Here is a 27,491-nt window from a genome sequence, read left to right as displayed (position 1 = left end):
CAGGACTGGCTGGCTGTGCAGAGGGCTGCTGGAGTGAGTGAAGTCAGGACCCTGCGTCCTCTGGAGGGGCTCAGGGTCCTCACTGGGTGGGGTCTGGCTCTGCACACCTCCAGATTGTTCTCAATATGGTTGCTACCATGCCGTATTTTTGTCTGTCTGACTATAGTCCAGAGGACTTTTATCACTTTATACATGCATTATTCCATGAATTTATGGGAGCAATTCAGCACCTGGGGCTCCTTCTCACGGGTACTCGTGTCCTGTGCTCCCCTAGGCCAGCATTTTAGCTGATCCGGGTTCTTTTCTTGCAGTCCCTCTGTGGCCGATGGTTTGTTCTTTTTTTTTTTTTTTTTTTTTTTTTTTTTTTTTGCGGTGCTGGGGATTTGAACCTAGGGCCTTGTGCTTGCAAGGCAAGAACTCTACCAACTAAGCTATATCTCCAGCCCCGATGGTTTGCTCTTGAGTGCTGGACATGCTCAGTGCGTGCCTTACTTCCCTTGGCAAGAAACTTGCCTTTGTTTATAAAGGTGCCCAGGGCACGCTGCGACGGGCCGCAGGCCCCTCCAGCTCCACTCTGGTAGGGGCTTTTTGAACACGCCCTTGACCTTGACCTCTCCAACACCGCCTGTCCTGTGGCTTTGCTGCACTAGCCAGAAGAGCAACTCCACGCTTTCTTTCCTTTTCCTTCCTTCTTTCTTTCGGAGTGCTGGAGCTTGAACACAGGTGCTCTACTACTGAGTTTCACCCAGCCCTTTCTACTTTTATCATTTTTATTTTGAGACAGGGCTTTGCTAAGTTGCTGAGGCTGAATTTGTGTTCCTCCTGCCTCAGCCTCCCAAGTCACTGGGACCACGGGCCTGTGGCCCACGTCGGGTGCAGCTCTGATTCTCTGAAGCCTAGAGAATATGCACAGGGTGCCTCTCCTTCTTACCTCTGTGTTAAGCATTTTGGCAAATTTTTGGAAAACTATAGTTCCAGCCAAAAGGCTCATGTACAGTTATTAAAGATTTATCTGGAATTCCTTCTTGTTTCTTTGTCAAGAATATTTGAATTTATTATTTTAAAGAATAGCCTGAGCCAGGCAGAGTGGTGCACACATGTGATCCCAGTTACTCTGGAGGCTTAGGATGCTCAAGCCAGCCTGGGTAACTGAGAGCCTGTCTCAAAACGAAAGAATTTAAAAAGGGCTGCGGCTCAGGAGCTGTCCAGTCTCCAGTGACACGTGCACACGCATGCACACACACACACACAGCTCCCAACCTGCACACACAGCTCCCTGCCTGCATACACACACGCACGCACACACACGCTCACACACACACACGCTCACACACAGCTCCCAACCTGCACACACAGCTCCCAGCCTGCATACACACATGCATGCACACACACACACACACGCTCACACACAGCTCCCAGCCCACACAGATGCACACACACAGCTCCCAACCTGCACACACAGCTCCCAGCCTGCATACACACACACACACACACACACGCTCACACACAGCTCCCTGCCTGCATGCACACACGCACGCACACACACGCTCACACACACACACGCTCACACACAGCTCCCAGCCTGCATACACACATGCACGCACACACACACACACACGCTCACACACAGCTCCCAGCCCACACAGATGCACACACACAGCGCCCAACCTGCACACACAGCTCCCAGCCTGCATGCACACACACACACACACACACGCAGAGCTCCCTGCCGCCCTCCCATTCCTGCTGCCAGCAGAGACAGAGAGGATGAGTGGCCTGCCCATGGTCAGCACTTCCTTCTGCACTTTTCAGGGCACCCTCACTTTTAAATGGAAATGGACGTCAGGTCCCTGAGAGGTGATGGTGCTGCCCGTGTGCTGGGTTGTTTCCTCCTGGGCTGCTTCTGCCTGGGCCGCTTCCTCCTGGGCCCCTTCTGCCTAGGCCGCTTCCTCCTGGGCCCCTTCCACCTGGGCCCTTCCTCCTGGGCTCCTTCCTCCTGGGCACCTTGTGCCAGGCTGCTTCCACCTGGGCCCTTCCTCCTGGGCCCCTTCCTCCTGGGCCCTTCCACCTGGGCCCCTGGTGCTGGGCCACTTCTGCCTGGGCCCTTCCTCCTGGGGCCCTTCCTCCTGGGCCCCTTCCTCCTGGGCCCTTCCTCCTGGGCCCTTCCTCTTGGGCCCTTCCACCTGGGCCCCTTGTGCTGGGCCACTTCTGCCTCGGCCCTTCCTCCTGGGCCCTTCCTCTTGGGCCCCTTCCTCTTGGGCCCCTTCCTCCTGGGCCCTTCCACCTGGGCCCCTGGTGCTGGGCCACTTCTGCCTGGGCCCTTCCTCCTGGGGCCCTTCCTCCTGGGCCCCTTCCTCCTGGGCCCTTCCTCTTGGGCCCCTTCCTCTTGGGCCCTTCCACCTGGGCCCCTTGTGCTGGGCCACTTCTGCCTGGGCCACTTCTGCCTGGGCCCTTCCTCCTGGGCCCCTTCCTCTTGGGCCCCTTCCTCTTGGGCTCCTTCCTCCTGGGCCCTTCCTCCTGGGCCACTTCCTCCTGGGCCCCTTGTGCTGGGTCGCTTCTGCCTGCGTCGCTTCCTCCTGGGTCCCTTCCACCTGGGCTTTCCTCCTGGGCCCCTTCCTCCTGGGCCGCTTCCTCCTGGGCCGCTTCCTCCTGGGCCCCTCCTCCTGGGCCACTTCCTCCTGGGCCCTTCCTCCTGGGCCCTTCCTCCTGGGCCCCTTCCTCCTGGGCCCCTTCCTCCTGGGCCCTTCCTCCTGGGCCCCTTCCTCTTGGGCTCCTTCCTCCTGGGCTCTTTCCTCCCGGGCCCTTCCTCCTTGGGCCCCTTCCTCCTGGGCCCCTTCCTCCTGGGCCCTTCCTCCTTGGGCCCCTTCCTCCTGGGCCCCTTCCTCCTGGGCCCTTCCTCCTTGGGCCCCTTCCTCCTGGGCCCTTCCTCCTTGGGCCCCTTCCTCCTGGGCCCTTCCTCCTTGGGCCCCTTCCTCCTGGGCCACTTTCTCCTGGGCCCTTCCTCCTGGGCCCCTTCCTCCTGGGCCTTTCCTCCTTGGGCCCTTCCTCTTGTGCTCCTTCCTCCTGGGCCCCTTCCTCCTGGGCCCCTTCCTCCTGGGCCCTTCCTCCTGGGCCCCTTCCACCTGGGCCGATTCCGCCCTGGCCAGTCGCGCTGCCGCCTGAACTTGGGGGAAGGCTCACCTTGAACGCCTCCCCACTCTGCTCTGGGCTTTCCCCTGTGTTCTGCCCTCTCATTCTGCCTACTCGCTTCCTGAACCACTTGCTACAGACTTAAACACCTGAAAGAGATGTTAAGGATTCAACACCTCCATTAAAAATTTAAACAAATCACAAGTTCCGATGGCTTCCCTGGGTCCTGGGCCTCTAGCGAGCAGGTGGCCCCTGCTCTGAGGGTCCTGGCGAACGGCTCTGGTGTGTGGTGGCGGTGTTCTCAGGCTGCAGTCAGCCTTTGGGTGTGACTAAGGCACCCGGTGACCAGGAGTACCGCAGGCCTCAGGGCCTCCCTGGGGGCGCCGCACCTGTGCTGCCCAGGCATCTGCATGCTCTTCCTCCCTGCTCTGGCCTTCTCGGCGAATGCCCACCCCGGGTAGGCCTTACCCCAGCTGGGCTAGCAACATCCTGTGGACACGGGGCTCCCCGCAAAGGCACCGTGTTCTGAGACCTTCAAAGTCAAAACCACTCCAAGCGGCTGGCCACAGAGGCCACACCCATGATCCTTGCTACTCGGGAGTCAGGCAGGGGGATCCTGAATTCAAGGCCAACCTGGCCACCCAGCAAGGCCATGTCTCAAAAAAGTCTATGACAAGGGGGCGGTGGGGGGGCTGCGGCTCAGTGGCAGAGACTGGCTTCGACCCCAGTACTCCGAAAGCTTGAAGTGCCACAGTGTCAGGCCCAGCAGCCAAGCCTCAGAGTCAAGCTAGCTGACCTCAAAGGGAAAGGGAGGCTTACAACTGGGAGGCCAGGGAACCACGACGGGGTGCGTGTGACTGATAACTAAGGCCCATCGCGTCCCTGGTGGACGCCTGTCCTGCTCCCACTGACGCTGGCAGGCATCGCCCCAGCACTGGAGTTGTCACCTCCAGGAGCTGGACGTGGATCTGCCTTCACACCCACTCTTCCTGACACAGGCCCAGGGACCCATCCTGCCTCCAGAAGATGGGGAAGGGGGCACCGAGAGGCTGCTTCCTGAGTCTCAGGAGGGTGTGGAGGCTGGTAACAGGAGAGAGATGCCTGCCGCTGTGGGCTCGATTCCCAAAAGCCCTTGACAGCTGAGAGCCCACCCCCGAGCCCCCGGCGCAGGTGCCCGGACTGCCGGCTGTCTCTGAGGACTGCTCCTTGAGCTCTGCTCTGGCCTCCCAAGGGGGAGTCTGGTTCTGGGGCTCTGTTCAGGCCCCCCTCACCAGGGTGCAGGCCTCCCTGCCTCCCAAACACTTCATATGTCAAGTGAAGCCTCCGCCTCGCCACAGTGGAAGTCAAAGAAATACGAAAACTGTCCCCTGAATCCGCTGGCACCTCCTCAGCAGGGAAGAGGCCCAACGGGTCCTGGTAGGTGTGACAGAGTGCCTGGTGGGCAGGAGCTGGGATTTCAATGTGTCCTACGTGGCTTTCTCTCTCAAATACCTGTCTCCATCCGCTGACCTATATGGGGACCCTGGGGAGAAATCAACTTCAACTCTGTCCACAATTTAGAAACACGCAGATTTGTAGGAAGGACTTTGTGGAACCCAGTGGAGGCAGACAAGAGGATTTGCCCTCTTTCTAAGGTCATCTGGTGTGAGAGCCAGATGTTGAAAGAGGACCAGGTTGCAGAGGGAGGAGCGGCTTACAGAGGCAGTGCCAGGCCTGGTACCAGAACCTGCCAGGGCCTTTGCTGCAGGGGCAGAGTGGCCATGGACACCAGTTGGAAGACAGTTTTATTGCAGCCCGTGAGCTGGGGGCTCAGATAACAGTCTTCTCGTGTCCACAATAAGTCCAGTAATGATGGAGAGAGTTAGTAGTTTGGTTATTCCCCACCCTGCGTTTCACTCACACCTTGCAAACACTGGTGTCTATGGGAGTAAGTGGGCATCAGCTGCTTGGCATGCAGGCCGGCAGGATCCAGGGCAAGACCAGGTTGGATCAGAGCAGCTGCTCCAGGCACGGCTGGAGTGACGTTGTAAGCAGGGTACCCTGAGGCCGCAGTGGGCTGTGGCCCACTGGCCTGGAGGAGGCCTGCGTTGGGCCCCTCGCCGTCCAGCAGCCTCTGTGTCTTCACTCACTCGTCCTCACTGTGGTCACACCAGTGGACATCATTGTCATTGTCCTCCTCCTCTTGCATGGATGAGAAACGGAGGCTTGGGTAGTTGTCATGCATTGCCTGCATTTCCCAGAGACTTTGCCTCCGTAGCCTGACCCACCTTCGGTCCACTCCTGCTGCTGACAGGTGGGACGTGGGAGGAGTCAGGGCCCCACGCCCCTCCATTTAAATCTGAGCAGCATTCTGGCTCTTGTAACCAGCAGAAAGCTGCAGAAGCAAACGATGTTACTGCCAAGGTCAGGTCTTCACCTTGTTCATTGACTACTGACCCCATATTCCAGAACTGGCAGGAAGCTGACTGTCCTGAGCCGCCATGCTGCGAGGAAACCCAAGCTAACCCACAAGGAGTCCACACAGAAGGTCCCGGAACCACACAAGCAAGGAAGACACACCAGGCAGCCCAGCTGCCCCACGTCCCTGCTGTTCCTGCTGTTCCACTGTCCAGTCTCAAATATGTGGGGGGTGCAGAGACAACCAATCTATTCCCAGACACCCAGCCACAGAAACCACAGGAGGTAATAAAATGGAGGCCACTGGTTTAGGTCTGTTGGGGGCTGTGCCATGTGGGCTGTGCCAGGATGGCGCCTGGCAGCCAGCCGGAGGTTGTTTTGATCACACCGGCAGTGAGGAGGTTGATTAACATAAGCACACTCAGGTGATTTGTCATTGGCCATATTCAATTAAGTCCACACACACAACACGTGCACAGGTGTTCCCGAGTGCTCCTGCTCGGGCCTGCTCATTTTAACCTTTGCCGTGATAGGGCAGCTGGCTCCTCGCCTGATCTCAACTGGCATGGCCCCGCCCTTCCCCTCCTGGAGGGAATATAAGCAGGCAGTAGGCAGAAGGCAAGAAGAAGCAGCTAGCAGAGAGAAGAAGCAGCAAGCAGTAAGCAGCAGGCAGCGGCAGAAGGCAGATCATAGAGCAGAAAACTGAGAATACACCTCTAGGTTGTAGATAGCACCTAGTTCACAGGATGCGGGACCTACCTCTAAGAAGAAGCAGCAGAACTCTAAGAAGAAATAGATCTCTGATAAGCGTAGCAAGCCTCTCTTTTCTAAAACTTCCTCTAAAAGCAAAGTCTCTCTTCCTCTAAGCAAAGTCTCTCTTCCTGATAAGCAAAATTTCTCTTCCTCTAAGCAAAGCCTTTCTTCCTCTCAAAGTCTCTCTTCCTCTATAAATTAGTGAATATAGGAAAAGTAGTTTATTTCCAGTCCGTCTCCGATAAATACCCGTGCAATTGTTGCTGCATGTGGCGTGCGAAACCCGGGGCCCAGGGTTACGCCACGTGCATCTAAAGATGGCGACTGGCAGAGAGCAAAGGCGTCCTGAATATGCCTGGAGAAGGGCAGAACGCGTTTACAATTGGCTGTATGATAATCAGTTCAGCCGCCTAGCGCGTGGACAGATATACTTTACATGTATGCGTGAGCGAGTGATTGCTTGACCTTTAACAGGATTGGATGGACATATCTGGTTACAATTGCTTATGCATGAGACTGCTTATATATTGAGGGTGTTTTGAATAATGGGAAGCTGCTTCATGAACCTCTGAAGTGTATTTGTCTTCTGTCCCACTGGTTGGGCTGTAAGCGCCAGAAGCGGCGCCGAGCTGCTTGGAGCAGTCAGGCAAAGAAGCCGCGGTTTTCCGTAAGCGGAGCCGCTTGGAGCAGCCCCGGCGGCAAGCAGTGGTTGTCAGTAGCTGCAGGCGGTAACAAATATCCACGGGATTGTTGCCACGGGCAGCGACATAGGTCACCAAGTTTTTAGATTCATAATGAAGCAACAAGAAACAAAAGACTTGTCCAAGGCTTCTAAGCTGAGATTCAAACCATCCAACAGGATAATACCTATACACACAAAGACACTTCTTTTTTGAGACTTCTAATATGCTTAGAAATCTAATAGTCTTAGTCCATTTTGTGCTGCTATAACAAAATACCCAAGGCTGGGTAATTTATAAAGCAGAAATTTATTTCTCACAGTTCTGGAGGCTGGGAATTCCAAGATGTAAGCACTGCAGGTGTGACCCTCTGGTGAGAGTTGATCTGTTTCTAAGATTGTTCCCTGATGTGACATCTGCCTGAAGGGAAGAGTGCTGTGTCCTTACGAGGCAGAAGGGACAGAAGGAGGGAAGGAGACCTAACACCTCTGGCAAGCCCTTGCACAGTGGCACTAATCCTTGCCGGCAAAGCCCTCCTGATCCAGACACCTGCCCAGAGGCCCTCACTTCCCAACCATGGGACCCTGCGGCTTAATTTCCAATGCTTGACTTGGGGGGACACATTCAGACCATGGCACTTAGAGAAGGGCACTGAATCTTGTGGGGTTCAGACTTAATAAGATTCGGGTAACATTTTCAATGTGGCCATGTTTGTACCTATAATTTGATTAGCTCTGTTATATTTAAGTTACAAAGCAAAGCCAGACTTTTCTTTTTAAAAATATGTCTGTCTTCTTTTTAGCCCATGAATGTCAACTAAGTCGAAGTGCCTCTCAGTGACTCTCCCTGGAGGACAAAGGGCAAGTTAGATGCAGGCCTGTAGTCCCTGCTACCTGGAGGCTGAGGCAGGAGGGTCTTGGGTAGCAGGCCGGCCTGGGCAGCATATGGAGACCCCATCCCCCAAAATATATATATATATATGCAGATCTGATCGTAAGGATCACTTTTTGCTAAAAATACATATTCCTAGGCTTCTCCTCTGGTTGGAGTGGTAGGAAGCCCATTAATCTGCATTTTAAATTAGCCGTCAAATGTTCTAAGTAACTACACAAATTTATGTATTTCATGTAGTTATCAGAATATAGATCAGTTAAATTTTGGATAGCGTTTACCCAATGTGATAATTCTAGTTTTTGAAGAGCAGTTTATTTTAAGTCATCACTTCTGGAAGAATTTATTTGCACCCAGCATAGTGTCTATTTTTCGCCCACAGAGATACAGACCACAGTAACAGTGGCTCGTGTCCATTGACGGTAACAATGGCTGGTGGCCATTGAACCCTCCAGGTGCCGGGCCCCATGTGCTCAAGTCTCCTCCACCCTCTGCCGTCCCCAGGTCAGAGACCAGACGCCACGGCAGAGGGGGGCTGGGCGCCCTGCCAGGCACACGGCTGGTGAAGGCAGAGCCCAGGTGCCGGCACTCGCTCCAGCGAGGCAGTGCTGCCTCTGCACCTGTTCAGACCAGGTCCTCTGATGCATGGAATCTTCCTTCACGCAGTGTGTTTTGGGGAAATGTATTTCCTATGTCAGAGAAGTTTCCCTGTACTGCGTGTGACTCCTGTAAGAGGCCTTGTTTCTCGCACAAACAGGCCTCTAAGGTTTGCTATACCAGTAAGACTAATGAAATCTGAAGAGCTCACCAACTACGTTATAAAACTCCGTAAAGCTATTGTTGATTAGTATTGATTTTGTTTGTTTTTGGTACCAGGGGTTGAACCCAGGGGTGTTTTACCACTGAATCACATCCCCAGTCCTTCTAATTTTTTTAAATTTTGAGACAGGGTCTCAGCTAAGTTGCTTAGGGCCTTGCTAAGTTGTTGAAGCTGGCCTCAGACTTGCAATCCTCCTCCCTCGGCCTCCTGAGTAACTGAGATTATAGGCATGGGCTACCATGCCCAGCTTAGATTTTTTTGTTTTTTTGGTCAATGACTGAAGTTGCCTGGGGTTGGTGGGAGTAGGTGTCAATATGCTGATTATTCTGCTGACAGCTGAGCATCACTGTGCCCCTTCCCCATACCCAGTTACAATTACCCTGCCCTTGGGTGCAGCCAGAAGGCAGAGCAGGGTCTGTGGGTTAGAATGGAGGTGCAGCAGAGACCAAGGTTGGAGCCAAGTTCTCCAGGATGCTGGCATCAGGTGCAGACACCCTGGGATAGTCGGGGTAGGAGGCCATGAATGCATCTCCCCGCTGCTCCTGTGGCTGCCATGGCAATCACTCAGTTGTCACTCCTTGGCTGCTGTTTGGACAGCTGCTGCTTAGTTGGCCTGTCCCAAGTTGTGCTTCATCTTGCAGCTCCTCAGTGAGCCCATGCTGCAGCCTCGGGACATTGGCATCCGTCATGGCAACTGTTGTCCCTAGCGCTGCTCTTGCGCTGTGAGGGGCACTGATTCCACCATTGCTGTCTTGCTACCTGGTTGGGCTGTCACTGTGACAATGACTGCTGCTCTGGAGGTCCTGATCAAGCCAGGGCTGCTTCTGCAGCTGCCACTGCAACTGTCATGGTTGCCATAGAGATTACCACTTCAGTTGCAGCAGAATCTACCTGAAGTGTGGCAGGAGACTTCACCTGGACCACAGCTATTCCTGATGACTCTGCCTACCCTGCAGCTGTTGCAGGTTGGTTGGAGTATCTCCCTGATCTTTATAGCTGTGTTACCAACTGGCCAAGGGCTCTTGCTCAATTTGGACAGAAATAACAAAAAGCCAAAGTACAGATCCCTTATTGTTAACAGCTCTGAACTTTGAATGCCTTCTGCTAGCAGCTCTTGTTGCTAGCAGCTCTGAGCTCTGAATGCCAGCAGACTTATCTGTGAGGAGCACCTCCCTGAATCATGACAGTCAGGGCAGGTGGGCCCAGTGCACCTGTGTAGACTGACCTGACAATGTAGAATGTCTGTGGGTCAACAGACAGGAGACTGTGCCATGCATAGGCCAACCCTTTTGTCCACGTAAGCAGAACTCCATCAGGCTAGTCAGGGAACCTCTGGTTGTGCATTACATCCCTATGTGCTCAGCACAAGCTCCAGTGAAGCCTCTTTATGATGGTTTTCTTTGGCATATTAGTGATTTCTATCTGGAGTGGAGCATGCTGATCAGGTTGTAGTATGAGCTGGTAACACCAAGGGCTGCTAACCCTAAGAATACCTGGCAGTCAGAGAGCTACTGAAGAGCTCCAGAGAATGGCTAAGAGCTGCAGGAGAGCTGCTTGAAGTTATTAGAACTGGCCATGGAAAGCCACTGGGAGAGCTGCAGAAGGGCTGCTGGGAGCCTCTAGCTCTAGCTGTTAAGAGTTGCTAGCTTGAGCTACTGAGAGTGGCAGGAGAGCTGCTAACACCAAGAACTAAGAGCAGCTGGCATTCTGAGTTCAGAGCTCTAACACTAAGAGGTGAGAGCAGCTGGCATTCAAAGTTCAGAGCTCTTAACACTAAAGGAGCTGCACTTTTCCTTTTTGTAATCTCTATTCAAAATAGAGTGAATGAACCCTTAGCCAATTGGTAACATAATTATGAAGATCAGGGAGATAATCCAGACTGTTTCAAATTCTATGGGGAAAACTTTGGTTAAGACACAGCAGGTGTCCAGGGAGATATGAGGTTTGATGGGTCAGAGAATCAGGGATTTAGAAGGGATTTCAGAGGCTTAACACAATAATCTCTCTCTCTTTTTTTCTTTTCATGGTTGTGGGAGTTGACTGGGTTTGACTTGGTGGTTTTCACTAGAACTCTGGTCTCTCATGTTGTTGCAATGACTGGGGCTGAAGTCATCTCAGTCTTCTTCAGTCTCATGTCTGTTGACTGCTGTAGACCATTTTCTGAGACCTGAGCTGGGACCCAGTGAGAGAGAATGGGGAAGGGTTCTGGGAGCTCAGAGAGGGGTGTTTTCTGAACGAGGCAGCATTTAAACTGTCCCATTCACTTATTCATTCACCAATAATTCTCCTTTTAAAGAATATTTTTAGTTGTAGATGGACACAACACCTTAATTTGATTCATTTATTTTCATGTGGATCGAACCCAGTGCCTCACACGTGCTAGGCAAGCACTCCACCACTGAGCCAGGGCCACAGCCTCACCAACGATTTTTGAGCACCTGCTGTTTTGCCAGGACCAACACCAACTAGTGGGAGTGAGTCAGGCCCAGTTATTGCCTTCCTGGATTCCACAGTTAGCAGAGATAGACACCCGATGATCAATCAAAATGTGGAAGTTCCCTTATGCACATATTTAAAACATGATTGTTTAATGAGAGACCATTCACCTGCCATAATTTCAACCTGTTAAAGTACGTGGCACAGTGATCTTTAATTTTTTCATAGAGCTGTGTGTCTACCACAGTATTACCTGTCACTAAGTCTAGAACACTTTCATCATCCTGAAGAGTACCTCATTCTCCATCCTCCCCGACTCTAGCCCTTGGCAACCACCAATCTATCTTTCTTTTAGGGATTTACCTATTCTGGACATTTCACATAAATGAAATCATATACTATGTGACCTCTGATGTGTAATTCTGTCCTCTTTCACCCAGCATGTTTTTAAAGGTACTGTGTTGGAGTGTGTGTATTTCATTCCTTTTTTTTTTTTTTTTTTTAACTTAGAAGCATTTTATTTAGGATGGACTCCTGATGTCAGATTGAACTTATAAATTATAAGAATAATTAGTGTTCTGACTTACTTACTCTAGTGAAGTATAAGGCAGTTTCAAGAAGAGATTATTTTCATTTTACTAATAAGACAAAAAATTAGCAAGTGAGGTAGTCATTCAGGTACCCCCCCCCAATATTTTGTATCTAACATAAAATTTAGATGGAACACTGATCTTGGATATATTTTTACACAAATATTTTGAACTCAGAGTTTTCAGAATGTGTTACTTATTCTTTACATTTAACAAAAATATCTAAAACCGAACAGCCAATACTTTATTGGTAAGTACATGGTTTCAACTGCAGTAATAAATTCACTTGAACAGGAAACAATAATCAAGCTTGCTAATCATCAGAGAATCTGTGGCCATTTGGGCTGTCACGTAGAAATCCAAAATCACTCAGAGGCTAGATCTTAAAAAAGATTCGTCCTCTTATTAGTCCATATGGAATAGGTCCATAATACCTGGAATCAGTAGAATTCTGTAAATTATCACCTTCTAACCAAACATGACCTGTTGGTACATAAATATGGCTTTTAAAGAAATCTGATGGATTAGTGGTGAGGATTTTGTCTCCTTCCAAACCAATTACTCTTTTACAACTATTTGATTTTGGATCACTCGGGCTTTTTGCAATCACAATGTCACCTCTTTGGATACCATAAAAATGTCGGCTAAGATTTTCTGCAAAGACAATATCTGAATTTTGAATTGTGGTTCCATTGATGGTCCAGAACACATTACAACACCACCAACGTATTCAAAAGCACAATGGGCTATACAGCCATACTGAATAGTATAGCCAACAAGTCGGAAGGTTTTTCCCAGAACACCACGAAGCATAGTTCTATGTAGTCTCTGCCACCATTGGCCATATGTCTGTTTTACAATACATTCAATTTTAGGGTAGTTGCAGGGCTTCCAGGAAGAAATCTAAAGAATGTCTCAAAGCTTATGTGGGTGATCCATGGTTTCAGGATTCCTGGACCCCGCAGAAGTCCTCGGTCCTTACGTCTCTTCATTCCTTTTTATGGCTAAATAAAAGTCCCTTGTAAACCTATGCCACATTGTGTTTATCCATTCATCATTTGATGGGCATTTTTGGTTATTTGGAATAATGTCACTGTGAACATTCATGTACAAATTTTTGTGTTGACAGATGTTTTCAATCCTCTTGGGTATATGCTCATGAGTAGAATTACAGAATCTTATGGTTACTGTTACAGTTTGGGTCTGGACTATCCCCAAAAGGATCATGTGTTGATGACTTGTTCCCCAATGGTGGCATGGTAGAAACTTTGGGTGGGGGGCTAGTTGCTGAAAGGAGGTCACTGGGAATGTGTCCCTTTAGAGTAGCTCTTGTCTATGGCCCGTTCCTATCAATTCCTCTCCCTCTCCCTCTGGTTCTCCCTCTTCCTCTCCTCTCCTGCTTTTTCCCCTCTCCTTCCTAGCCACCAGGAGGTGAGCAGTTTTTGCTCTGCCATGAGTTCCTTGCCACAATGTTCTGCCTTACTACAAGTCCACACAATGGAACCAAGTGACTGTGGACTGAACCTCTGAAACTGTGAACCATAGTAAATCTTTACTCTTTTAAGTTGTTTCTCTTAAGTATTTTGTCACAGCAATGAAAAACTTATTAATACAGAACACTGGTATCTAGAAGTGGAATCATTTCTATTACTATACCTGATGATGTCATTCAGAAACCTTTGGAATTGGTTTGTGGAAAGAACTTTGAAATGTTTAGATAAGCAGGCTAGAGAAAGCTAAGAACACTGAAGCTTAATGAGTGATTCGCAGGAGCTCAGAAGACCAGAATGTTGATAGAAATGCAGAGAGTAAAGGCTATGTTGATGAGGTTCCAGATGGAAATTAGGACTCCATAGGAAACTGAAGTACCAGACATTTTGTACATTCTGGATAAGATAAGAGTTGTCTACATTTTGTCCATGCCCTGAGACTTTGTGTGACACTGAGACTTCATATGACACTGAGTTTAAAGATGATGGATTAATTAATCTAGTGGAAGAAATTTCAGGATAGCATGACATTCAGGATGTGGCATGGGGATTTCTGACTGCTTTTAGCCAGATTTACTGTGAGAATCAAAAGCAAAGAGCAGGGCTGAAAAGTTTTGAAAAACTTGCACTTTAGTAGAAAAGAAACACATGTAAAGTTGGAAGTGAGGATAGTGTGGTTACTGAAGAGATTAGTGCCATTAAAAAGAAGCCAAGTACTTTGTGCTAGTACAATAGGAAAGATGCTTAGAGGGCATCTCAGGAACTGACCAGATCCCACCCATTTCAGGTTCAATGGTATACAGGTATAATCTCATTTGAAAAACTTTAGTTTGAGAAGAGAGTGCTGGGGTGCACTGCTTACACAGGGCTGCCCAGGAGGCTACTCTCCCAGGAGTCACTTCACTCTGCCCTACTCTGAGGGACCATGATGGTATGGTCTAAGTGGGACTGGATGCTGCTCCAGCCATGGAGGCTGGCAGCATCCACATGATGTGGGTTTTGTAGGTATGCAGAAAGGAAGAGTTGTGGGGTCACATGGAGTCTTCCACCCAGATTTCAAAGGAAAGCCTGGGAGGCAGGGTTAGAGCCCCTGCAGGCAGCACCAGAGAGAGTGATGCATGAATCTATGAGAGTTAAGCTGAGGCTGCAATGGAGACCCCAGAAGTCAAAGATGCCACCAACATGGAATGCCTGCAGGAAATTTGCAGGTAGAGAACAGAGCCATCCCCAGAGTGGTTGTGGGGACCACAGCACACAAAGCCATGGGGTGGGGTGCCCAAGGCCTTTGGAGTGCACATCACACCACCAAGTACCCCAAATGTTGGGCATACAGCTACAGATTTTACTGTTTGCCCTGCTGGGTTTCCTTCTTGCTTTGGTCTGATCCTTCACGGTTTTCTTCTATTCCCCCCTTATCAAATGGGAATGATTACCTTGTGCCATTGTATATTGGAAGTATGTAATTTTGTTTTTGATTTTTACAAAGGCTCACAGTTATGAGTTGGCTTTGAGTCTCAAAGAGGACTTTGGACTTGTACTCTGGAGCAATGCTGGAACTGTTGGACCTTTGGAGACTCTCCGAATGCATTTTGCATTGTGAGATGGGCAGGAGCCCAAAGGGGGCAACAGGTGCAATTCCATGTTCAACATTTTTTTTAATTTTTAAATTTTATTTGTTCTAATTGGTTGGACATGACAATAGAATGTATTTATACACTCTGATAGATCATACATAAGTAGAGTATAATCTCTCATTTTTCTGATTACACATGTTGCAGGATCACATCAGTCATGCAGTCATACATGTACCTGAGGTAATAATGTCTGTTTCACTCTGCTATCCTTCCTTCCCCCGTACCCCTTCCCCTCCCGTCACTCCCCTCTACCTAATATAAAGTAACTTTATTCTTCCCTATCTCTGCCCGTTATTGTGAACTAGCTTCTGCCTACCAGAGAAAACATTCGGGCTTTGTTTTTTTGGGTTTGGCTTATTTCACTTAGCATAATATTCTCTAACTCTATCCATTGACCAGCAAATGCCAGAATTTCATTCATCTTTAAAGCTGAGTAATAGTCCATCATATATATAAACCATGTTTTCTTTATCCTTCCATCTGTCCATGTTCAACATTTTGAGGAACTACCAAACTATTTTCCAAGGGGCTGCACCATTTTACATTGCCAGCAGCAGAGAATGAAGTTTCCATCTACATTGTTGACAATTATATGCTTGGATTTGCACAAAGGAGCCTCCAGAAATGTGCCCACCACCCTCGGAAGGCCTTGGCTACAGTTTGGCACTGCAGAGAGGCGAATGGCCAGCCTAGTCCTCGGAACGGTGACAGGGTTCTTCCTGGAAACCCCCAGTGGTGACAGCCTCACCCAGCCTTCTGCTCTGTGGCTCCAGTTACCCCTCCTGGTCTGAGAATCTCACTTTCTTTGGTTTTTCTTTCTTTTTTTGGTGGTGCTGGGGATTGAACCCAGGGCCTTGTGCATGTGAGGCAAGCACTTTTACCAGCTGAGCTATAGCCTGAGCCCCTCTCACTTTCTTCTTGTTTTGTTTTTGATTTTTTTTTTTTTTAACCAGAGAATTGAACCCATGCCCCACCATGCCTGGCCTGTTCTGTTCTTTGGGAAGACTGGCTCTTCACAGAATCTAGCCTGTGGATCTGTGGCCCTGCTATCCAGCATTCTCTCTCCATAACTGCAGGGACTGAGATTGGTCAATCTGTCAGAATTCTTCACCAGCATTTTTTTTTTTTTTTTTATGTTGGAATAAGAGATGTATCGAAAGAATTTCAACAATTTCTTTTTTTCTTTTTTCTTTTTTTTTTTCCTTTACATGCAATTGGCTTGTGTTAGTCAGTTTTCCATTTCTGTGACAAAATGCCTGAGATCACTAACTAAGGTTTTGGAGCTTTTCATCCACAGTCAGTTGGCTCTGTTTCTTCTGGGCCTGTGGCAAGGAGTTCTTGGTGGAGCAAAGGGGCTCACTTCATGGCAACTAAGAAGCAAGGGGGGGCCTTGCAGTGTCGAGTTCATGCAACCAACAACCCGTACTTTTCCACTAGACCCACCTCCACAGGCCCTGTGGCCTCCCCACAGTGCCACAGGGCCACGGGCTGGCAACCAAGCCTTTACCAAGTGGGTCTTCCAGGGGCTTTTAAGATCCAACCAGATAGTGGCTTTCATTAGTGATTCGCAAATCCCCAGCATCTTAGCCCACCTTGAGACAGGGTACTCTGAGGGGTGGAGCAGCACAATCGGTTCTGTAAGGTAGCTGGTGTAGGAAGAGCCCCTGTAGCAGCTAGAGTCGGCTGCTGGGTAGCTGTCCGTCTCCTGATTTCATTGAGGGTCAGAGAAACAACTTCGTTTCTGTTTGAGGACATGAAACTTTATCATGGCTTGGTCTGTTGGAGCCTAGTGTGGGAGATCAGTCCCAAACAATGATCTTCCACCAGCTGTGTTTAACAGATAAAAGGCAGTCATTTTCTGCTTTCGGGTGGGAGAAAACAGAGACACAAAACAGGAGAACTACTGAGGCCACTTTTCCTTCTGTATCCAAAAGCTGACATGAGGGAACAAATCAACACTTAGGGCAGAGGGAGGACATGAGGGCGAGGAAGAGAGAGCCCATGTGAGGAGAGTGGGCTCTGGGCCTCCCCGTCCTGACTGTTACCACAGAGATGGGAAAGCCCTCCAAGAACAGGAGCCGAGCAGTGGCTGAGCCACAGTTTGTGTGAAATCTCCAGGGTGAGAAGCAGTGGACTGTGGCCTTAGGTAGCAGCTAGCAGTGAGCCAGAAGCCGTGGAACACATCAGGCCACGGGTTTCCTCTATGTCACTCTTAAAGTTTTCTTTAAGTTACTGCCAGGAGGATGTGTCAATTACTTGTAGCCGACAACCTGTAGAAGATCATGGGTACACAGACCTTTAGAGTAAGCAAACAGAAGCAGAAGGAGCTAACTGGAGAAAGAGGTCAGGAAGGATCCCCTGAGGTGTGAGAGGATAAGGTGTCTGCACACGTCTGGGAAGGGAGGTCTCCTTAGTAATGCAGGTGCACTGCGGTAACTTCTGACCACTGTGCCACATTAACATGGGAATGACTTATAGATGAAGCCACCCTGAACAGGGTGGCCACCATGACAGTGCTGGAGAGGGACACTAGGGTCACGAACTCCACCCAGGTGAAGGAGTTGCACAAATGGAGGCAGCTCCCCTCCCGCTGTAAGCCTGTATGTGTCCTTTCTCTCTGAGTGTGGGCTGGACCCAGGGACAGTCTTCAAAGTAACAGAATGTGTAAAATGAAGGAATGTCCCTTCTGAGGTTAGGTTACAAGATCATACTGTGTGTTTTAATCAAACCTAGGGCCTCACACATGCTAAGGAAACACTCTACCATGGAGCCACATTTCCAATTCTTCAATCCCTCATTTTGAGGGAAACTGCTGCTTTTTGTGGAAAGGTGCCAGAGGCGGGGAACTGATGACTCCAGTCGAAAGTCACGGCAATGCGAGGCTGGGCATCAGCCACAAAGTTGGGCTTGAAAGAGGATTCTGAAACAAGCATACACCTTGATGTAGCCAAAGAGAAAAAACTGAGTTGGAGGATCCAGCTAAACTGCACCCAAATTCTTGACTCACAGAAACTGCAAAAATGTTTACTGTTTGCTTCCAGGTACAAAGTTTGGAGTAAATTGTACCCAATATGAGATAACTAATATAAGGACATTGATTATCACCCCAAATCACTACATAAAGCCTCTGAAAATCTGAGCACTGCAGCCAGGGAAAAAGCTAGTAATCTCCAAGAACAGCATATTTCTTTTTAGAGATAGTGCGATTCATATGTGTGTTTTCCTTTTAGTTTTGGCCACCAGAAAGCTCAGAATCAAAGTTATGGCTTAATTTTAATTGTTTTGCCAACCCCTATGACCTGGTTATCTGTGTTCTTAATTCCTGATCTTCTGTTTTACTCTAACTAGTCCTTTTCTTAGTCCTGATTTTTTGGCTCAGTTTTATATTTTTCTATATTATCTGAATTGTGTTAAGTCACCTGAAATTCAGCTTGTGGAAAAGTACTCACGAATAACTTTAAAAATACTTTCCCATTTAAAAAAGTTTTGCACATTTAAGAAAAGTTTTGCACACGTTGGACACAAGGTGACTGTTGGTAGTGCCAGGCAAGATCGTGTCATTGAAGCGTGACTCTGGAGCACTGGCCAGAGTCAATTTTGATTGGGTCAGAAATACCAGGTGATAACGACGAAAAAGCCACAGGATGGCAACTGATGGCCCAGGCCTGCCAAGTCACTCACAGAGGAGTCCGAAATTTATTCACTGCCCGCACTGAGGCCGGCGATGCCCCGCCCCCTTCCCGCTGGCCCCGCCCTCCGCGCGCCGCGCCTCCCGGGTACCCGCCTCCAGGCCTGGCGGCGGTTGCGCCCTACGCTCCTCTGACCGCGCTCGCCTTCCCGCCCCTCTCCGCTGGCCCCGCCATCCGCCTTCGGCTCCGCCCTCCGCCACGCGCCGCACCTCCTGGGTCTCAGCTGCCGGTGGTTGCGCGCTCCGCCCCTCTGGCCGCGCCCCCTGCCCCAACCCGCCCCATTCTCTGATGGCCCGCCCTTCCCCTGGCTCCGCCTTCCACCGTGGGCTACGCCTCGCCTCCTGGGTCTCCGCGACCAGTGGCTGTGCGCTCCGCCCCTCCGCTAGCGCCCGCCTTCCCCATCCCGTCCCGCCCCTCTCCCCGATGACTCCGCCCCCTTCGGCCCCGCCTTCCGCCCCGCCTTCCGCCGCGCGCCGCGCGCCGCGCCTCCAGGGTCTCGACGGCCTGCGGCGGTTGCGCATTCCACCCGTCCGCCCGCGCCCGCCTTTCCGCCCCGCCCCTCTTTGGCCCCGCCCTCCTCCGCGCGCCTCGCCTCCAGAGTCTCGACGGCCGGCCGGCGGTTGCGCGCTCCGCCCCTCCGCTCGCGCCCGCGCCCCGCCCAGCTCGCTCCTCCCGGGGCGGTTGGGCCGCGCGCCTGTGGGGGCGGGGCCCGGAGGCGGTGACCGAGCCAATGGGGCGCGGCGGCGGCGGCGGCGGTGGCGGCGGCGAAGGCGGCGGCGGCGGCGGCTGGGTCGGGCCCCGACGGGCGGCGGCGGTTGAGGAGGAGGCGGAGGGCGGCGGCGGCGGCGGGAAGATGGCGGCGCCCGTGCTGCTGAGGGTGTCGGTGCCGCGGTGGGAGCGGGTGGCCCGGTACGCCGTGTGCGCCGCCGGGATCCTGCTCTCCATCTACGCCTACCACGTGGAGCGGGCGAAGGAGCGCGACCCCGAGCACCGCGCCCTGTGCGACCTGGGGCCCTGGGTGAAGTGCTCCGCCGCGCTCGCCTCCAGGTAGCGCGGCGGCGGCGGCGGGGCCGGGCGGCGGGCGGCGGGCGGCGGGCGCGGGCGGGCGGGCGGGCGGGCGGGCGGGGGCGGCGGCCTGCGGGCCCGGCCGCCTGCGCAGGCCGAGCGGCCCGGGGCGGGTGCCGGCCGGGCAGGTGCCGCCGCAGGCCGCGGGACGCGTGCGGACGGTGACAGTCGCCGGCCGGCGCGGGCGCGACCCGCCGGCGGAGGGACGCCGGCCCGAGCGCGCCCGGGTCGGACGCCCGCCCGCAGGCGAGGCCGCGGGTCCGGTGGAAGTTTGCGCCGGACGAGCGCAGTGCCCCGCCGGCCGCGGGGGCCGGTGCCGGTCGGCGCCGCGCCTCACAAAGACCGGCACTCGCGGGCGCGTTCGGGCCGCGGCGTTGGTTCTCGGTGGCGGATTTGTCGGTTACGGTTCGTCGAATGCGTTGCATTTTCCTCGGTGAGCTACTTTGACTAACGGGGGACTTGCATTCTTAAGGTGCTGCTGCTTAACGGGCCTCGTTAAAAGAATACAGCCAAAGTGAGAAGAACGGTTTCACGATGGGTAGTCGTGATTCTTACCGAGACTCCGGTACCCGATGTTGGGTGTTTGCAAACGATGGTCACATTCGAGCCATTCCTGCCCCCCCGTGTGGACCTGCAAATCGCTTGATAAACGGAAATGTGTAGCTCCCTGGTTTATTTTGACCCACATTTGGTGGAAACTAGCATTGGAGTTTGTCTTGTCTTTGCAAACTTCAGGCTGCTGCTGTTTTCCACTTGACCTTTTTCATGGACCATTACTCTCTCGTTTGCCTTAGACCCTAATCCTGTACCTGCTTAGAGGGAAAGCACTTTCCTTTATGGCTGCATCAGGCATCTCAGAAATGCATTTACAACGTAGTTTACAGTGCGAAATATTTCATTGTGACAAGACGCTCACATTTGTTGTTGGCCGTTTGACCAACTTGAGCCTTGTTAGACTCGGGATACTCCTTGAGATCCACTGAATATATTTTATGCAGACATTTCTGTTGTTTTCACTTTTGGGAAGGACTTTTAAAGTTACAAGTATCATACACGCAAAGTTAGTTGAATGAATGAATATGTAATGACAACTCTGCAGCAGCATATTTGAAATATTCAAGAAACAAGAAATAATAACGAGATTAGAAAGATAGGAAATATAAGCAGGATTATTATGTTTTAGGTTTTGTTTTTGTTTTAGGGGGTTTTCAGGTTTTTTTTGGTATTGGTGTTTGAGTCCATGGGGCACTTTACATCCCCAGTCCTTTTTGTCCTTTATGTTGTTTATTTTGAGACAGGTTCTTGCTAAGTTGCTTAAGCTGGCCTTGAATTTTAAGTGCTCCTGCCTCAGCCTCCCCAGTTGCTGGGATTACAGGTGTGGAACACCCCTCTGGCGCCAGTTTTGGACTTTTTGGAAACATCATGTAGTCTATAAAAATTTTAATAAACCTTTCAGTATTTGGACATCTAAAGAGTATTTTATGTTTACATTTTTAAAATTAACTTTTTTTAAAAAAAGTGTTTTTGAACCATTTAGTATAAACTAAATACTTTCATAGTTAGGCATACTGCAAAAACCAGATTTTTATGGTTTTTTTCCTTTTTAATAAAGCACAATAAAATTATAGCAAATAATACTAATATTAAAAGTGTTTTGAAGTATGTTAGACTAAAAATAACTGGGTCTCTTTATACTTTTAAAGGTGATTTAATATACCATGACTGAAACTAGTATTTGATTATGTACAATGTACGTTTTTTGAATTTGATGTTTGCCAAAAGATGGGTAAGAAATTCTACTTGCTAATAAGAGGAATAAATCGCTTGTTTGCCTTTTATATGATAAAGTTATTCTCAAGAAATGTATCCAGTGTGATCAACTTGTTTATAAACTGCTTTTAAAATTATATGTGTGTCCATATATGTGAGTATTTAATAGAGATTGGAAATTAAAACAGCCTAAGTCTGATTTAGTAGACTGATGAAGTGGATTGAGTAAGCATCATTAAACATTTTTATTTTGACAAGGTGAAAAAGCCTTTCAATGAAAGTAGATTATTGGAGACCTCAAGTTAGTTTGAAAATTGATTGGCATGTACCAGTAGTGTAGAAAGATGTGACTATTTTATGAGAAGGAAGTTTGAGTTCAGGTTTGAGTTAGAATTAAAAGGTGAAGGGAAAGAAAGGGTTAATGGATGAAGAAGATTCTGAGAATGTTCCTGTGGGATCCAGTGTTAACTTATGATTCTTGGATTGCTTAAACTCACTTTATTCTCATTTCTCAATTGTCAAATAAGGTAGAGATTAATGAGGCATTCTTGGGGGTTAGTGTCTGTGTATAAAGGCCTTTGGTATTTTGGGAGGCATAATTACATAAGAGAATATTTCCAGATTTTGGATTTCAAAAGAAATTCAAAATTGGGAACTGCAACAGAACAGAATTTCAATTTTTAAATTCTGTCAAGTATAGCCAATAACTCACCACTATCTATTGCCACAGTTATTTTATTTTTTAATTTCTAAATTTTTCTTGGTACCAGGGATTGAACCCAGGGGCACTTAATCACTGAGGCACATCCCCAGACCTTTTTTGTATTTTATTTAGAGACAGGGCCTCACTGAGTTGCTTAGGGTCTCTCAAGTTGTAAAGCTGGCTTTGAACTCATGATCCTCCTGCCTCCGCCTTCTGAACTGAGCCACTGGGATTACAGGCTTGTGCCACTGTACCTGGCAACATTTTATTTTTAAAAAAGAGTATTTTAAATCATTTTGAAAGAATACAATTTCAAAATAAAAGACCTTTAAATTGAATAACTCAGCTTTATCAAAAACTTTACATTTTTTCCCCCTCTCAGTACTAGGGATTGAACCCTGGGTGCTCTATCACTGAACTACATCGCCATACCTTTTATTTTTTATTTTGAGATAAGACTTGCTAAGTTGTCCCGGCTGTCCTCAAACTTGTGATCCTCCTGCCTTACCCTCCCCAGTATCTGGGATTACTGGTGTGTGCCACTGCGTCTGGCCTTGTTCTTACTTTGTCTCACTTTTACATAAATTGGTGAAAACTTCTGTGAACCTAAACCAGCTTGTCAGCAGAATTAAGTAAGCACTTCTTGACTCCCTTAATTTGGTGCTTCAAACTCAAATCCAAAGGATCTGGCTGGGCTCTTAGCTTTGCCACTTCTTAGACTTGTGGCCTGGAGCCAGTCAGTTATGTCCATTGAGCCTCAGTTGCTTCTTAGGTTAAGTAGGGATATCAAAACCTACTTTGCCAGATGAATTTTAGGATTAAAGGTGAACTGAAGTATATACTCTGTTATAGCTGTTGTTGATTGGGGATGTTCTGTTTTTTGCATTGTCAGATCATGCATGTGTTAAGGTAAAATGAGTTTCTTGTTTTAGGGTAGTTATTTACGTATTTAAGTACTAGTTATTTTAGTGTATTGCTTAATTCATGTCAAAACATCAAGATGTAAAGTTCATTTAAAACAATTTCAGCCCAGGCTTAATGGCATATGCTTACAATCCCACCTATTCAAGAGGCTGAGGCAGGAGGATGACAAGTTTGAAACTAGCCTGAGCAACTTAGCAAGACTCTAAGCAACTTAATGACCCTCTTTCAAAATAAAAAGGGTGGGGCATAACCCAGTGGTAGAGCCCCCCTGGGTTCAATCCCTAGTACCATCAACAAACAAACGAAAAACAAAAAGGAAAATTACCCAAAAAAACGAAAACAAAATTTCAGAAGTAGTGCAAGAAAAATAAAATAATATGTAGGATACTCTTTGTAGGTATTTTCCGTAAGTTGCATTAGACTCTAAGAAGGGTTTCGATGTAAAATAGTATAAATCATCTTGAATGATTGATAGGCTTGACAATTCACAAAAAGTTTCCTTGTTTTACAAAATGTTGGACTTGTACCTGTCCCACATCTTAAAAAAAGAAAACACAACACCACCACCTATTCACTTCTCATTCCCCATTGGGATAATGCAGTTTTAGAATTAGTGTAATCTATGAATTTTTACTGCTGCTCTTTTTCCCACACACTTGGAGGTACTGGCTTTCCTAGGGTAACACAGGGAGTGGCAAATTAAAATTGGAAGTCTGGTTTCCAGAGAACTAATTTATCCCGGATCGGGCTCTTCTTTTAAGCTTGATTCTCATGCCTGCATTTGCTGTTTGGGATTTGAAGGGTGGTTCAGCAGGTACAGTGAGGTCTCTTTTCCCCTATCCCAGATGGGTGCTCCTCCTACTCAGGAGGCTGTAGAACTTTACAGAGCCACTTTAGCATTTCAGCATAGAAACGACCATATTTTTTTAAACATGAAGGTGTTATCATAATTTTGACCTCTACATTTCTTCCTTCTTTCCTTCAGTTTTTGGAGTGGGGCAGTACTGGGGATTGAACCCAGGGGCGTCCTGCGACTGAGGCGCACCTTAGCTCTTTTTATTATTTTGAAATAGTCTCACTAAATTGCTGATTCTGAGGCTGACCTGAAACTTGGAATCCTCTTGCCTCAGTCTCCGAATTGCTGGAATTACAGGTTGCACCACCGCAGACCTGTTTGTATCCTGCTTCTTTCTTAGCATTTTTTCTATCACCCGCCATACTTTTAAATGCTTGTCATCATATTTAGTAAAATGTCAATAAACGCTTGTGTGAGAAAGAAAATTTGTTCTAACAGTTTTAACTAATGTGAATTAAATTTAGATTGTTGTATGACGACTGTTTTTTGGTAAAGAAATTTCAGAAATGGTATGAACTCAAAGAGCATAAGAAATAGACTCACAGAGGTAAATCTGGAAGACCATAGAGATAAATGTTAATGTTTACAGGTAGTGCTTGCTATATGCTAGGCAATACTCTAAATGCTTTACATATATTTGATTCTTACAACATTCCTATGAGGTAGGCAAATTCCATCACCATTTTATCGATGAGAAAACTGAGGCCCACATGAAACCTGATCTAGACAATACAGTGGCAGAGGCCTGCTTCTAATGAACCAGACCACCTGGCTCAAGAGTCCAAGAGCACTTTACCACACTTCAAGTTTCATCAAGATCTAATATTGATGTAGTTACACCCGTATCAGCCAAATGAAAAAATATTGTGCAAACAGTAGTGCTGTTGTTTATATATAAAAAACGTATGACAGGGTTGTAGCCCAGTGGTAGAGCGCTTGCCTAGCAAATGTGAGGCACTGGGTTTGATTCTCAGCACCACATAAAAATGAATAAATACAAATGAAAGGTTTTGTGTCCATCTACAAGTAAAAAAAATAAGTATGACAGAATTCCTAGTTTGTATTATAGCTTTTATCTGTGTAGAGCAGTCTTTTTGGAAAAACCAGTACATAACTATGAAGCCACAGTATTCAAGAAGTTGCTGGCGTGTTTGCTGTCTAAGCCGAAACCTGTGAAACCCTGACGTCTGTTAACACCCAGTTAGTTAACAGACACGCAGTGGGGTGAGCTAGCACGAAGACTTGAAGGAAGATCAAGTGAATCTAGGTGCAGGTGGCGGCGAGCGGGGTGGGGGTATGGTGGACTCTCAATTGGTAGTGAACTGGACAACCCTTTCTTTGTATTGGGAGGTATTGAGTCTGGACCTCCTGCACATGGAGACAGGAAAATTGGCCCTGGGTTATGATGCTGGCTAAGTCATCAGGCAGATCTAGGAACTTAAGAGAGATTGGTTATTTCCTGGATGATTAGAAGAATTCCAGGCAACAGCACCAGGAAAGGCATGAAAGTTTTCTACAAACTAGCAATGAGGAGAGTAGCAAGGGGTCTATTTGAATATAACAAGGGCTGGAATCTGGAGCTTGGTCAGAAAAATGCAAAACCAGGCCTTTCATACCTTGTTCTTGTAAACAAAGATAAACCTTGGGCTTTTCTACAAGTATTTGAGCTAGATTGTACTAGATTGTAACATCTGTTGGATGACCAGTTTTCAGATTTCTTCCTCAGAATGCTTGTTCTGTGTTGGTAGACAGGGATTTCGTAGCATTTGACTCATTTTAACATATTATACTTTAAAATACTATAAACCCTCATATACACTCAAATACATTATCATGCTTGCTTTTAACATATTAGGGACCATTGATCAGTACAGCTAGGTTGTCTCAAGCAAGTTAAGCTGGGAGTCATAATGATTTTAAAATAAAAAAGTAAGAGAAGATATAAATGATTAGATTACTTGGAGGAAAATCAGCAAAGAGCAGAAAATTTCATGTCCGTAATGCTAATACACAGGGTAATAATCCTTGGGAACAGAATTTTTCCTTGGGGCATATGCTTGAATTTTTTAAAAAATGCTGTCAGTAAGAAATAGCTTTATATTGGTGTTTTAAAAACAGGCTTGTTATGGAATTACATAGGCAGACTCCGTGTTTTAGAACGCGCATCCCACCGTGCGGCTGGGCAACTGCCTCGTGCACGTGACTTGATGTCATGATGCGCATATATTTTAAGATCTTTATTTTTTACCAAAACATTTGAAGTTACCAAGTATTCACACTTCTTAATATTATTACAGGTTGAACCTGGTAATGTTCTACTTTTCTGTCTTGTAGACATGTATAATTATAACCTTAGGGTAGCATCAATATACTGTTTCAAACAAGCACAAAACACTTCTACTGTTTGCAGTGGTTCATCTCGGAATCAGATTTTCTTGATCCTGTTCAAATAAAGCAAAACAAATTTGACATAAAACTGCCAGTCATTTATAAAGTTCCTGTTCATCAGAAGAGCTTTATTGTTTCACCATAAATGTTACAAATTTCATCTTTAAAATACACTGATGTAAAAGATACAGATAGCATGAAGTCTGATCTGTTTCTTGTAGAGCTACAGATCCAAATAAATTTTCATTTAGAGGAAAAGTTCTTTTATTAAAACAAAATTTTAAAGCCAGTGATGTATAAGTTTTTTTTGGTATTACTATCTCTAAATAGTAGAATCTCAAGCACACTGTTATTGCTGTCTTGTGATTGTTGATTATTTTAAATTTTAAAAAATCATTGTATTTTGGGAAGTAAGATAGTGGAAATTGTATGACAAAATGAGAAAGTCGATAGTCAATTCTAAAGTTTGGCTTATTTCTGGGTAATGTGCTACTAGTTAAGATCACAAACTCTAGAGTCAACCTGGGTTAAGTCTTGGCTTCTGCGCACTGGGTCTGTGTTGTTTTTACCCCTTCTGAAGATGAGGGAGGTAGCAGTGTTGATTCAGAGATCTTTCTGAATGCATGTACCCGGCCGAGCAGTGCTTGGCCGCCAGAGGTGCTCCTAAAACTGTAGTGGCTACTTTGTGACAGGGTGGAGGGGTGTGGTGCTGTGATGCTTTTCCCCATTGCTGTTTTCCCATCATTGAACAGTCCCCATAGGGGAAGAGGAAGTCAGAGCCCTGCACCCTTGTGCAGTACTGGGCAGTTTTTAGGTCTTTGTGAATATGATAGCATGTAAAATATCGCCTCATTGTTTGGATCTGCATTTCCTCCCCCCAGGTATCAGCAGGGCTGAATAATGTTAACATTTTCATTAACTTGTTTGTGTTTCACAGGAGTTTTGTTTTGTTTGAGAGTCTCACCTGTATTCATCTTAGGATTTTGCATATTTAGGCAAATGCTTTGTAGAATAGAAAGCATTAATGTTTTATTAATTTTATAGTTGATTGTTACCATTTTGGCTGTATTAGCCTAGCGCATCCTAGGCAAGTGCTTCATCACTGAGTTCTATCCAGCCCAGGTTTAAATATACAAAACTTTGATTTTTTTTTTTTTTTTTTAGTAATGTTTTTCACAGGTTTTAAGTTTAGAAGGACATTTCCCATTTTGATATCAAATAAACATTTATAATCTAATTTTTATATTTTTATTTCTTCTGGATATTGCCCATTTTT

General features: G+C 47.7%; 1 protein-coding gene and 1 pseudogene across 3 annotated transcripts in view; one reads left to right on the top strand and one right to left on the bottom strand.

The window, feature by feature from the left end:
- Positions 1-11,614: 11,614 nt before the first annotated feature.
- Positions 11,615-12,676, bottom strand: LOC306649269 (mitochondrial inner membrane protease subunit 1-like; annotated as a pseudogene). The gene has a single exon. The product of its transcript is annotated as a mitochondrial inner membrane protease subunit 1-like (transcript).
- Positions 12,677-19,224: 6,548 nt separating this feature from the next.
- The window catches only part of VKORC1L1 (vitamin K epoxide reductase complex subunit 1 like 1), a 110,018-nt gene continuing 101,751 nt past the window's right edge, over positions 19,225-27,491 (top strand). For both annotated transcript variants that reach the window (XM_079120241.1, XM_079120240.1), the window contains exon 1: positions 19,225-19,556. In XM_079120241.1, coding sequence (XP_078976367.1) covers positions 19,240-19,556 — 317 coding nt within the window. In that variant the 5' untranslated portion in view covers positions 19,225-19,239. The remainder of the gene's footprint in view (positions 19,557-27,491) is intronic.

The sequence above is a fragment of the Sciurus vulgaris genome (genome assembly GCF_902686455.1).
Source record: "Sciurus vulgaris genome assembly, chromosome: 18".
NCBI lineage: Eukaryota > Metazoa > Chordata > Mammalia > Rodentia > Sciuridae > Sciurus > Sciurus vulgaris.
Note: the sequence above shows the minus strand (reverse complement) of the source record. Positions and strands in the feature narration are given on the sequence as shown.